This window comes from Polypterus senegalus, chromosome 4 (assembly GCF_016835505.1).
Source record: "Polypterus senegalus isolate Bchr_013 chromosome 4, ASM1683550v1, whole genome shotgun sequence".
NCBI classification, from domain to species: Eukaryota; Metazoa; Chordata; class Cladistia; order Polypteriformes; family Polypteridae; genus Polypterus; species Polypterus senegalus.
Window position 1 is genome coordinate 78,491,651 of NC_053157.1, and position 13,382 is coordinate 78,505,032.

Consider the following 13,382-nt stretch of genomic DNA (forward strand, 5'->3'; position numbering starts at 1 on the left):
TTTAAACTGTAATTCATGTCTCTAATCAAGACTGCACATTGCTCAGAGCCAGATGTAGCCCAACATTTCACATGTAACTACTAGTCAGAGGCTGAGGGACCTTACCTTCCTCTCTAACACATTACTGAGGCAGTAACTTTCCTCTGCTTCTTAACAGTAATTACCCAACCTAGTAATCAGGAACCTCCATTGAATTGGACAATCAGTTACTATAAGCAGAGCATGAAGTGAAAACTAACACATAACACAAATGTGTCTAATAGCAAACATAATGAAAATGGAGTAGAAAAATCTTCTCTTTACATCTGAGATGGTGCAATTAAATTATCATATCATTTTTAGGTTTTAAGCCTTTCCTGGAAGCAGCTGGTGTTAAGCAGGAAAAAATCTTAGACATGTTGCCAGTCCATCACAGGCTGCACGCCTCTATCCACCCACATTCACAGCAGATTGTAACTTCCAATTAACCAAACTTTCACATCTTTGGGATGTAGCAGAAAAATCAGAAAAACCAATGTCGAGTATGTATAAACTTGACAGTGACAATCTGCAGGTGCCATACCACCTTAATAAAGTTGTAGGAGAAATCTTTACATAGTAAGAATTTCAAATAAATTATACTAATGATCGAAAAAATTCAACAATTGTTAGAATAACCGGATATACAGGCTGTGGCCTAATGACTAACACACTGACCTTTAAACTACAAGACTGACAGTTAATATCTATTTTTGTGGGACCTTCAACAAATCATTTAACCTCCCTCCAAACATATTATAAAATATATGACTGTATAATTGGCATTTTTGGAATGAAAATACTTTTGGAGATATATTACAATAAGTCATTATTCATTATTCAAATTTTACAATAGCTACAGTTAGTTTTTAATTCACCTGATCTATTGACCCATGATATTCTTAATGCAACTGACACTACTGATCACATCTAAGGGCCTGAATATTATTTGAGTGAATACAAATACAGTAAATACAGTTTACAATGGTAAATTAATTTTTTAGCTTAATTAAAGGTAATTGATTTGTGGTTAAGAGCTGAGTTTAAATGAAGAGTTAGTAAAAATTAACCTAAAGGAGTCGCACTGTGGTTTTCCTACTGTTTTTAAGCTCTCTGTTTAGTGTACACTTGAACACTGCATACAGTAAGGTGCAATTTCTTTTTTTTAAGTAATGGATTTCTGTTTTGTGGCTTTTATCAAACAGAATTTAGCCCTTTGGTTTCTACATTAAATGAAAGAATGGAAACTCTATTAATTTCTTAGAAACACAAAAAGTTTGTACAGATACTTAAATTAGCATTTATATGTATTCATAGCTTTACTGAAGTGTTTTTACTTTTCCTCTCAGAGATAATTTAGTGTAAATCTATACTAATAAAAGGCAAAGCCCTCACTGACTCACTCACTCATCACTAATTCTCCAACTTCCCGTGTAGGTAGAAGGCTGAAATTTGGCAGGCTCATTCCTTACAGCTTACTTACAAAAGTTAAGCAGGTTTCATTTTGAAATTCTATGCGTAACGGTCATAACGGTCGACAACGTCTGCCATGGTGAACTTTCTTATTTATGGCCCCATCTTCACGAAATTTGGTAGGCGGCTTCCCTGTGCTAACTGAAACCAATGTACGTACTTATTTCGGTGGTATGATGCCACTGTTGGCCGCCATATTGAACTTTTCAATGGTCTTTGTTACTTATGGGCCCATCTTCAAGAAATTTGGTATCGGGTTCCCAACACTAACTGAATCCTACTTACGCATATATATATCGTCCATAGCCTGCAGCTCGGTCACCGTGTGAGGCGGCGTTGGGTCCCCCATCCCAACGCCTCCCACGTTGTTGGCTGCCTGCATATATAAGGCCGTCCGTCGCTCCGGTCTCTACATTCCCTTCCTTACTTCGCCACAGGATTCACGTCTCCCTGCTGATAACTACAGCCTTTTTATTTAATCCACGGCTTCTCCGCTGTTTTATTGTTTACTTATTATGATTATAGTTATTGTGTGGATATTTTAGACTTACTTTACATTGTTCAGGTACCCATTTCCTTTATCATTCCAACCGTACCCCCATTAACATGTCTATCGAGGTGATCACCATCGATCAAAGAACTGTCACTTACTGAGTGGTTTCCATGCCCAGAGATAGCACCTGCCTTTTCTATTCTCTGTGTTACGTATTGCACGGCCATATCAGGCTCACTCTTGATATCCGGAGGAACATTGTGGCTTATGTATTGAATGACTGGGACAGGTTCAAGGTGTGGACTGATGATGGTACAGGAGATAATTATACTACACAGGAGCACTATAAGAGTGAAATGGTTAAGCCCTTTACCTATGGTTCTGCATGTGAGTTGATGGCTGCTGCTGAATTGTTCGGTTGTCGCTTTTAAGTGTACCGAAATGGTCAAATATTTTACACCTTTCGACAACTGCCAGTGCCTCTTAAACATCTTAGACTCACAGGTGACGATTTCAGTAGTGAACACTTTGATGTTTATAAATGTTTAAACTCTCAAAAGCTGGATGTGAAGTTATTGATGACACCGGTTGTGTGCTTACAACGATTGACAGATGCCAAATGTCACGTCAACACCATCCATCCATCCATCCATCCTCTTCCGCTTATCCGAGGTCGGGTCGTGGGGGCAGCAGCTTAAGCAGAGAGGCCCAGACTTCCTTCTCCCCGGCCACTTCTTCCAGCTCTTCCGGGAGAATCCCAAGGCATTCCCAGGCCAGCCGGGAGACATAGTCCCTCCAGCGTGTCCTGGGTTTTCCCCGGGGCCTCCTCCCGGTTGGAAGTGACCGGAACACCTCACCAGGGAGGCGTCCAGAAGGCATCCTGATCAGATGCCCGAGCCACCTCATCTGACTCCTCTCGATGCGGAGGAGCAGCGGCTATACTTTGAGTCCCTCCCGGATGACTGAGCTTCTCACCCTATCTTTAAGGGAAAGCCCAGACACCCTGCGGAGGAAACTCATTTCAGCCACTTGTATTCGCGATCTCGTTCTTTCGGTTACTACCCATAGCTCATGACCATAGGTGAGGGTAGGAGCGTAGATCGACTGGTAAATTGAGAGCTTTGCCTTACGGCTCAGTTCCTTTTTCATCATGACAGACCAATGCAGAGCCCGCATCACTGCGGATGCCGCACCGATCCGCCTGTCGATCTCACGCTCCATTCTTCCCACACTCGTTAACAAGACCCCGAGATACTTGAACTCCTCCACTTGGGGCAGGATCTCTCCCCCAACCCTGAGAGGGCACTCCACCCTTTTCCGGCTAAGGACCATGCTCTCGGATTTGGAGGTGCTGATTCTCATCCCAGCCGCTTCACACTCAGCTGTGAACCGATCCTGAGAGAGCTGAAGATTACGGCCTGATGAAGCAAACAGGACAACATCATCTGCAAAAAGCAGTGACCCAATCCTAAGTCCACCAAACCGGACCCCTTCAACACCCTGGCTGCGCCTAGAAATTCTGTCCATAAAAGTTATGAACAGAATCGGTGACAAAGGGCAGCCCTGGCGGAGTCCAACTCTCAATGGAAATGGGCTCGACTTACTGCCGGCAATGCGGACCAGGCTCTGACACCGGTTGTACAGAGACCGAACAGCTCTTATCAGGGGGTCCGGTACCCCATACTCCCAGAGCACCCCCACAGGATTCCCCAAGGGACACGGTCGAACGCCTTTTCCAAGTCTACAAAACACATGTAGACTGGTCCGGCAAACTCCCATGTACCCTCCAGGACTCTGCTAAGGGTGAAGAGCTGGTCCACTGTTCCGCGACCAGGACGAAAACCACACTGTTCCTCCTGAATCCGAGGTTCGACTATCCAAGGGAGGCTGAGGAGTGTGATCCCTCTATAGTTGGAACACACCCTCCGTCCCCCTTTTAAAAGAGGGGACCACCTCCCCGGTCTGCCAATCCAGAGGCACTGTTCCCGATGTCCATGCGATGCTGCAGAGACGTGTCAACCAAGACAGTCCTACAACATCCAGAGCCTTGAGGAACTCCGAGCGTATCTCATCCATCCCCGGGGCCCTGCCACCAAGGGGTTTTTTGACCACCTCGGTGACTTCAGTCCCAGAGATGGGAGAGCCCACCTTAGAGTCCCCAGGCTCTGCTTCCTCATTGGAAGGCATGTTAGTGGGATTGAGGAGGTCTTCGAAGTACTCCTTCCACCGACCCACAACGTCACGAGTCGAGGTCATCAGCGCATCATCCCCACCATATATGGTGTTGACACTGCACTGCTTCCCCCTCCTGAGATGCCGGACGGTGGACCAGAATCTCTTTGAAGCCGTCCGAAAGTCGTTCTCCATGGCCTCTCCAAACTCCTCCCACGCCCGAGTTTTTGCCTCAGCTACAACCGAAGCCGCGTTCCTTTGGCCTGCCGGTACTTATCAGCTGCCTCCAGAGATCCACAGGACAAAAAGTCCTATAGGACTCCTTCTTCAGCTTGACGGCATCCCTCACCGCCGGTGTCCACCAACGGGTTTGGGGATTGCCGCCACGACAGGCACCAACCACCTTGCGGCCACAGCTCCGGTCAGCCGCCTCAACAATAGAGGCACGGAACATGGCCCATTCGGACTCAATGTTCCCCACCTCCCTTGGGACGTGGTTGAAGTTCTGCCGGAGGTGGGAGTTGAAGCTACTTCTGACAGGGGACTCTCCCAGCAGACCCTCACAACACGTTTGGGCCTACCAGGTCTGACCAGCATCTTCCCCCACCATCGAAGCCAACTCACCACCAGGTGGTGATCAGTTGACAGCTCCGCCTCTCTCTTCACCCGAGTGTCCAAGACATATTGCCGCAAGTCCGACGACACGACCACAAAGTCGATCATCGACCTGAGGCCTAGGGTGTCCTGGTGCCAAGTGCACATATGAACACCCTTATGCTTGAACATGGTGTTCGTTATGGACAATCCGTGACGAGCACAGAAGTCCAATAACAAAGCATGGGTTCAGATCGGGGGGGCCATTCCTCCCAATCACGCCCTTCCAGGTCTCACTGTCATTGCCCACTTGAGCATTGAAGTCTCCCAGCAAAACGAGGGAATCCCCAAAAGGTATGCCCTCTAGCATCCCATCCAGAGACTCCAAAAAGGGTGGATACTTCAAACTGCTGTTCGGTGCATACGCACAAACAACAGTCAGGACCCTTCCCCACCCGAAGGCGGAGGGAGGCCACCCTCTCGTCCACCGGGGTAAACCCCAATGCACAGGCTCTGAGTCGGGGGGCAATAAGTATGCCCACACCTGCTCGGCGCCTCTCACCGGGGGCAACTCCAAAGTGGTAGAGAGTCCAGCCCCTCTCAAGGAGATTGGTTCCAGAGTCCAAGCTGTGCGTCGAGGTGAGTCCGACTATATCTAGCCGGAACCTCTCGACCTCGCGCATTAGCTCAGGCTCCTTCCCCTTCAGAGAGGTGACATTCCACGTCCCAAGAGCCAGTTTCTGTAGCCGAGGATCAGACCGCCAAGGTCCCTGCCTTCGGCCACCACCCAGCTCACACTGCATCCAACCTCCTTGGCCCCTCCCATAGGTGGTGAGCCCATGGGGAGGAGGACCCACGTTACCTCTTCGGGCTGTGCCCGGCCGAGCCCCATGGGTGAAAATTTGAGCACATCTTATCAGTCTTCGCATCATTACACTGGTTACCTGTGCCCTTTAGAACTGACTGTAAAATACTACTAATGGTGTATAAAGCATTTAATAATCTCGCCCTTTTATATTATATGGAGTGTATATCCACATACATGCCAAGTCATAACTTTAGATCATCTAATAGTGAGACGGCCTTTTAGTGTTATTCACCAAAAATCTGCAATAGTTTACCAAAAGACATTATGCTAACACTGTGAATCATTTTAAAAAATTCTAAAAACACACTTTTTAATTTGTTTTTTCATAGCTACATTTTAGTTCTGCTCCTAATAAACTATATAGAATTATATTCTCAATTGTTTTTGTCACAATTATTAATCACTCATTTTCTGTTTTCTGGCTTTTCTGTGGTGGCGCTTTGTACTACCACCATCTCATCAAAGCGCTTGCAGCCGCCTGTGATGTATGAATGAAAGAAGATACTCCACCAATCCACAAGACCCACTCCCTCAAATCCTCTTAGCAAAAGCCTAAAAAACAATAAGGATCTATTTCAGAACATTTATGTTAGGTAGAATGCTCCATGGGGACTAAGGTGGTCTTTTGGACTTGGAGCCTGAGCAGATTTTGTTTTTTTTCTCCAGCTTAAATTTTTTTCTGTCCATCTCAGCCATCTTTTGTTATTATTGGATTCAACTTTAGAGATTCTACTTTTCTACTAATTATATATCTAATTTATGCAAGTGTGTGTTGATTTGCTTTTTGTATGTTATTTATTCATTTTTATTCTTATGTAATTTTAAGTTGTTTTTATTTTCTTGTAAATATATCTTTGACATCTTGTAAACCACTTTGAGCTACATCCTTTATATGAAAATGAGCAACAGAAATAAATGTTATTGTAGCAAAACAGTAAGGAACCAGAATACCGAGGGAATCATACTAAGATACTTCTATTCTAATGAATCATTTGCCTGGGACAGATTTGCAGTTTAATATCACAATAAATAATCGTAAACAAGCATTAAAGAAAATACAGATGCATAACAGAATTTTAAACAAAACTAGAGAATCAATGTCTAGAAGAATATAAAAATAAAAACTGCTATGCTTGATAATGGTTGAATGAATGTTTTTCAGCAATGAAAGCTGCAGCGGGCCCAAAGAATTCCATTATCACAACTAAGGTTTTTTTAAGGTATCCGTTCCAGACTCTACCATGATAAATGAATTTTCGCGAAGTAGGATTCTTTATTTATAAATCGAATATTTTCGCAGTTAGAGTATAGAAAACCTGTTTACGACCTTCTAAATACGTTTTTTAACATTATTAGAGCCCTCTAGACATGAAATAACACACTTTAGTCACCGTTACACTCGTAATACCCAATATATTAGACAAAATATGAGAAAATAAGACATATTAGACGTTACAAATATCATATTACTAGGCGCACTCGCCTTTTAAGGCGACCGACTTTTATCGTCAATTTTTGTGCGCTCCATGTGTACATCAGGCATGTAAGTGTAGGGAATGGGAACATTAAAGTGCCCATTCATAACATCTCCCGAAAACCTAAGTTTTTTTTTATCCCCTCAAGTGCCTGTCCAATGTCGTACAATGTCAGCCCGAATCTGTACCGCTAAAGACGGAGTTTCATGCACTAAATAAGCTATAGATGAGAATAAGCAAGAACCATCTCCCCTGATATTTACTACGCGGTGAGGCATTTGTACTCCATCAACATTAATTATTTCCAGAGACATAATTTTGTCTATTTTTCCAGCGCATCGCGCACGGTAGCAAGGGAAAAGCAAGGGAACTCTGCTCACATCGCGTCGCTCCGTACCTCAAGCCGCAAGTAGTAAGTCTGTAATAAGCGGAATACCGCTATGCTTTGCACTCACGGGACAGAAGGACAATCCCGACCACTTTTATATAGTAGATTATTGTACTGTACATTTAATTACACACAACCACTAACCTATGAAGGCACGACCTCAGTAGGAGAGTCTTCAGAGGTTGGTGCAGTATCTTCAGCAGGTGCGTTGTTGTCTTCTTCCACTGAAGGAGTACTAGGAGTAGGCAGTGGGTGTCTGGGTGCGCGGCTGAAGAACATCTTGATAGGCAGTTGCTGGCGCTGTCTTTTCATATGCGTGAGGAGGCTTTTGTAGGGTATTGCCATCTTTAATCATATCCAAGAGTTTCACCTTCTCCTGGTTAGTAAGCATCTTCCTCCGGCGCTTAGTTTTATTGTCAGAAGGCTTAGAAAAAGCAGCACGTTTAGGAGCCATCGTAGGGCTTAGGTAAAAGTTCTCAGAAAGCGCATGCGTAGTGACGTAAGCGTGTATGAGAAAAAAATCGCGATAGAGTGAAGCCGCGAAAGTCGAAGCGTGATATAGCGAGGGATCACTGTATATGAACTGTAAAAACTCTACTAATCCATTAAACAGAGAAAAAAAGGTTTATGGAGGTTATTTTTGTTCAGTTACTGTAGTTTAACTTCTGCTTAAGACAAAAAAAACATTTTTGTGCTCATGAAAATATAATTTCAAGTAGTTCCTTATTTAAAAATAATTTCTATTCTTAAATATTCTTAATTTATTCAATCGTCCACTCACTCTCAGAATACACTTTATTCACAACAGAATCAAAGGCAGCCAAAGCCCATCCTGGAAATATCAAATGTAAGACAAGAACAAAGCTTGGACAGAAAGCCAGGACTCTCTCGCACACATCAAGACAACGTCTATCTTTGGTATTCAGTAGTGGTACTAAGAGAAACCTTAGAAAGACACAGAGAGAACATTCAAATGTCACACACTTAGTGACTGAGCTCGGCTCAAGAGGCTGAGACAACACTGTTAACCGGAACACCATTGTGACACCCTTCTTAATTTAAGATAGTGAATACTATCAGTACAGTAAAAGTACTTATTAAATTGGTTAAACTGTTCCAAAAAACAAAACTCAGTGAAAACAATTTGGTTTTATATTTATCTTACTTAGACAGCAAGTACTGTATGCCCATTCCCTTTCAAAATTTAACATAAACATTGCCATCTCTAAGGAGTAGTGAATACTTACCTTGTTGTCCTTTCAATCCATCGTCACCTTTGTCACCCTTGTTGTCTTTCTCTCCTCGTGGCCCTATAGGACCTAAAAAGAATTTAATTTTGGGTAATTTGCATTCGTGTTTAGAAGTCAGTAAGAAGTCGAGCAAAATGACATTTTATTGGCTAACTAAAAAGATTACAATATGCAAGCTTTCAAGGCAACTCGGCCCCTTCTTCAGGCAAGATGTAATGAATGATATTTATAGTAAACAGTTTATCTATTGCAATATAAAATTATGCTTTAATTAAATCTTTGTGAATGTACAGTACTATTTGTCCTACCTATAACTGTATAACTGTAATTGAGATTTCATATACAAGTAAATTTATCACGGTACATCTTTAGTACCTTTTATTGTGCCTTAGTTATCTAAAGTCTTATATTACAATTTTCCAAGTCATTATTTCTTACTCAATCTTTTTATCTGTTTGCTCAGCTTGGCACAGATATTGCAGCAATATTACTTCCTCCTGAGTCTGCTGTGCTTAATCAGCTTATTAGTACATTTTTAAGTGAATCTATCAGCAGAATTAAAAGCAGGTGACACAGCCCTGCATGTGATACATTTAAAAAAAGAATACAGCAATGATAGGATAAAAAAATATGAAAATGCAACTAATCCGTTATACTAAGTGTTGCAAAATACTGTCATTCTAAAAGTTATATAGACTAAATGTTAAAATAAATAAAGCTTTAACAGTAATATTCCTCATGATTTGTTCCTAAATGCACATTATTGCTTTAAAACACTTATGCAACTTGCCTAATATACTACTATACTAATTTAGAGCATTTACTGTAACTATTTCTGTTGCAGCAATGCTTTACAAATTTAATTATTGAATACAAAATGTAAAAGTTTTTCTTATCCATTTATCCATCTACTTTTTCCCATTTACTCTAATTCAGGGTAACGAGGAAACCACACTCTGTCCTGGCAGCACTCGGTACAAAATAGAAACCAAACCTAAACACAGTGCCACTTATGCATCAACAAAGGGAAAAACTCACATAGCTAAGAGGAGACGTCACAGAAACATTGGTCAGGCTGAGTAAAGGTTGCCTTCCAAGACCAAAACAAGGTTTTCATCAGCACACAATAATAAAAAGAAAAGAAACCCTGAAAAAAAGTGATGTCAAGCAAGTCATATTCCTTTAGGCAGCGTAACTTGAGAAAAGGAATACTGTAGTTCTAACACATAGAAAATGTAAAGCCATGCCACATAGGTAATACAGACATGCCAGGGACACATCTTCTGTTCACTACTGTTCGCTATATGACTAGGTAAGCTCTCTTCCCTTCAAAAGTTGGACTGACATATAGGCTGCTATTAAAGGGGCATTGCCCTCTGTCTATAAACACATTTTCCTGGAGATTCTTTTTATTTATAGGTAATTTATGCAACCAAGTATAGAGATAGGACAGAGATTATTATAATCTAACCAAGGTTATAGCAAGGGGACCCAGGTCAATGTTTAAGCAGGTGTTCCTAAACCTGATTTTGTTTGTAAGTTGAAAGTTGAACTGAAAATGTATATTAATGGAAATAATGACAACATTGCATACTGCTTTATTAGTTATTTTACAGAAAAAATGTTCAATACTTATTAATAAAATGACAATGAAGGACTATTAAGATACTTCAAATAACAAAACAAATAATGAAAACTAAAATGAATCACTTATAGTATGTGTGTATAGTTTGTTCACCTTATGCTTAAACATTACATTGTTTTTAGTAATGACACAGTGCATCATAGAATTGACTAAAGGTATAATTCACCTATTTTCCAACCCGTTGAATCCGAACACAGGGTCACAGGGGTCTGCTGGAGCCAATCCCAGTGCGCAAGGCAGGAACCAATCCCAGGCAGGGATCCAACCCACACACACCCACACTAGGGACAGTTTAGAAATGCCAATCCACCTAACCTGCATGTCTTTGGACTGTGGGAGGAAACCGGAGCACCCGGAGGAAACCCACACAGACACGGGGAGAACATGCAAACTCCATGCAGGGAGGACCTGGGAAGCAAACCCGGGTCTCCTAACTGTGAGGCAGCAGCGCTATCCACTGCACCACCATGCTGCCCTAAATCATACTATGAAGAAGAAGAGATGAAGAACAAGAAGACATGAGAATTAGATGGCATGTACATCCTTTGTTGAAAATAGTGATAAAGTCTGTAGCGTGTTCTACTATTTAGTTATTACTCCTTCACATTCATCTGTTTCTTAACTAGTTTACTTCTTTCAAAAGTAACAAAATGGAACTGGCTAGATAAATTAATATCAAAATTGAGCTGAAAATAAACAATTTTATGTGTTATGTGCTTGTTGCTATTTTATCTGTGAATTTCCCATAAACTGAGACTGCTATAAACTGAGATTTGCCTCTATGCATTTAGTTGTATTGTTGTCTCTTCCAAATTTGTTCCCTCCATTATAGGGAGAAATGCAGCATTCATACAGTTTAATGCAGCCAATCAAGTGTTTTCTGAAAATGTAATGTTTATTCCAGGGTCTTATGGTGTCCTATAATACTCTAGAAGCATTCAACTAATCTAGGAGAGGATACCAGGTTATTCCAAGGCTCAAACACACACAATACATCTCAGTAACCTAATAGGAAGGAAACATGGAGAACATACATGCTGCTGTCATGGAGAAAACGTCTTCAGAAAAAAACAGAGTCTTCAGATAGGGAGTCAGAACAGACTTTATTGCACAACATTGGAAACCATTGCAGAGCACATAAAGCCTGTCTCAGTTTAATTAAGTTAGCGTCTTGCTTTGGGTGAGTCTCATACTTATTACAATTCTTATCTCAAAATATCCACGTTTACCATCATCTGCTTTATAGAGTGTAATAAGAAGAGACTTGAGGCATGGCAAGGTTTTGGGGCAGTCACCCGTTTAATGCAGTTTCCTGGCTGCAAAAGCAATTGATTCCTGTAAGGCAAGTTTACACAACACAGTCCAAAACAGAACTGCCTCCCAGAGCAAAGGCAGGAGGCTTTATAGGACTATGGGCGGAAGTGATGTCATCCTTGGGCCCGGGACCGGAAGTGATGTCGTCCTCGGGGCAGGGACCGGAAGTGGTGTCTTCCTCGGGCCCAGGACCAGAAGTGATGTGTCCCGCTTCGAGGTGGTGGCTCCTGGTGGGATTTCCCGGGAAAGACCTGTAGGAACTCAGAAAGAGCGTCAGCGTACTCCGCCCCCCCCGGGCAGATGTATAATCAGTCCTCTCTAAGCCCTTCAGCTGCCTCCTATGCACACATGTGTGACAAGAGTTTCTCATGATAATGACCTTGCTCAATACCTTTTCTCATAACAAACACCTGGTTTTGCAGACTTATAACAATACCCATAGAAATCTTCTTCCAAGTAGACCCTCTCATAACAATTTCCTTCCCTATCTACACTTTCTCGTAACAGTCACTTTGGCTCGAAGGATGTACATGCCATCTAATTCTCATGTCTTCTTGTTCTTCATCTCTTCTTCTTCGTAGTATGATTTAGGGCAGCATGGTGGCGCAGTGGATAGCGCTGCTGCCTCACAGTTAGGAGACCTGGGTTCGCTTCCCAGTTCCTCCCTGTGTGGAGTTTGCATGTTCTCCCCGTGTCTGCGTGGGTTTTCTCCAGGCGGTCTGGTTTTCTCCCACAGTCCAAAGACATACAGGTTAGGTGGATTGGCAATTCTAAATTGGCCCTAGTGTGTGCTTGGTGTTTGTGTATGTCCTGTGGTGGGTTGGCTTCCTGCCTTGTGCCCTGTGTTGGCTGGGATTTGCTCCAGCAGACCCCCGTGACCCTGTGTTCGGATTCAGCGGGTTGGAAAATGGATGGATAGATGGATAATGATTTATAAAGAAGCATTGACATGTAAACATAAATGCTAACTAATATATAGGGTGGTCTAGATCTAATTATGCAATTTTCATTACGCTATAACTTATTAAGTTTATTACATAGAAAATCACCCGAAAAATCCTGGACTATTGAGATGTGTGCGAACTGACGACATGAAGAATCATCTTCGCACCAATCTGGAATCATCCCTGCATAAATCAAAGTCATCCAGACGATCTGGATCTGCATAATTAGATCTGGACCACCCTGTATGCATACTGATATGAAAGCCTGTGAATGCGAGCAGCTGAACTGTAAAGCAGTGGAGCGCTCTATCTGACTTGCCAGCACAGGGGCTGAGCTATTGGGAATGGAAGCACAGGCATCTGCTTAAAAAAGAAAAAGACCCTTGCCTTTACTAATCAGCCCTTAAACTCCTATATAACTCAAGCTAGCTAACACAATGCATTTGCTTTAACTTGATTGCCTAAGGAATTGATAAGCCTTAATATATAAATTTAAATGCCATTGAAAATATTTATATATTTATGTGATAGCATGAGAGCTTGCTTAGTTTTCTTAAAATTAAAGGCCTTGAAATCTTATGGAAGCTTGTTTAGTCTTCTGTCAGTCGGAAGCCTCAGAAACTGTGTTCCCATTCCAAAAGTCTACTTCCTCAGCTCCCTCAGAGAACACAATGTCCTTGACTTACAGTAGTTCAAAACAAAGCAAGGCCACAGAAGGGCCCAACTGCCCTAATGCTAAAATAAATGG

General features: G+C 42.2%; 1 protein-coding gene across 3 annotated transcripts in view; it reads right to left on the reverse strand.

The window, feature by feature from the left end:
- Positions 1-13,382, reverse strand: part of LOC120528581 (macrophage scavenger receptor types I and II-like) — a 61,087-nt gene that overhangs the window by 22,359 nt on the left and 25,346 nt on the right. For all 3 annotated transcript variants that reach the window (XM_039752759.1, XM_039752760.1, XM_039752758.1), the window contains exon 6: positions 8,729-8,800. In XM_039752759.1, coding sequence (XP_039608693.1) covers positions 8,729-8,800 — 72 coding nt within the window. The remainder of the gene's footprint in view (positions 1-8,728; positions 8,801-13,382) is intronic.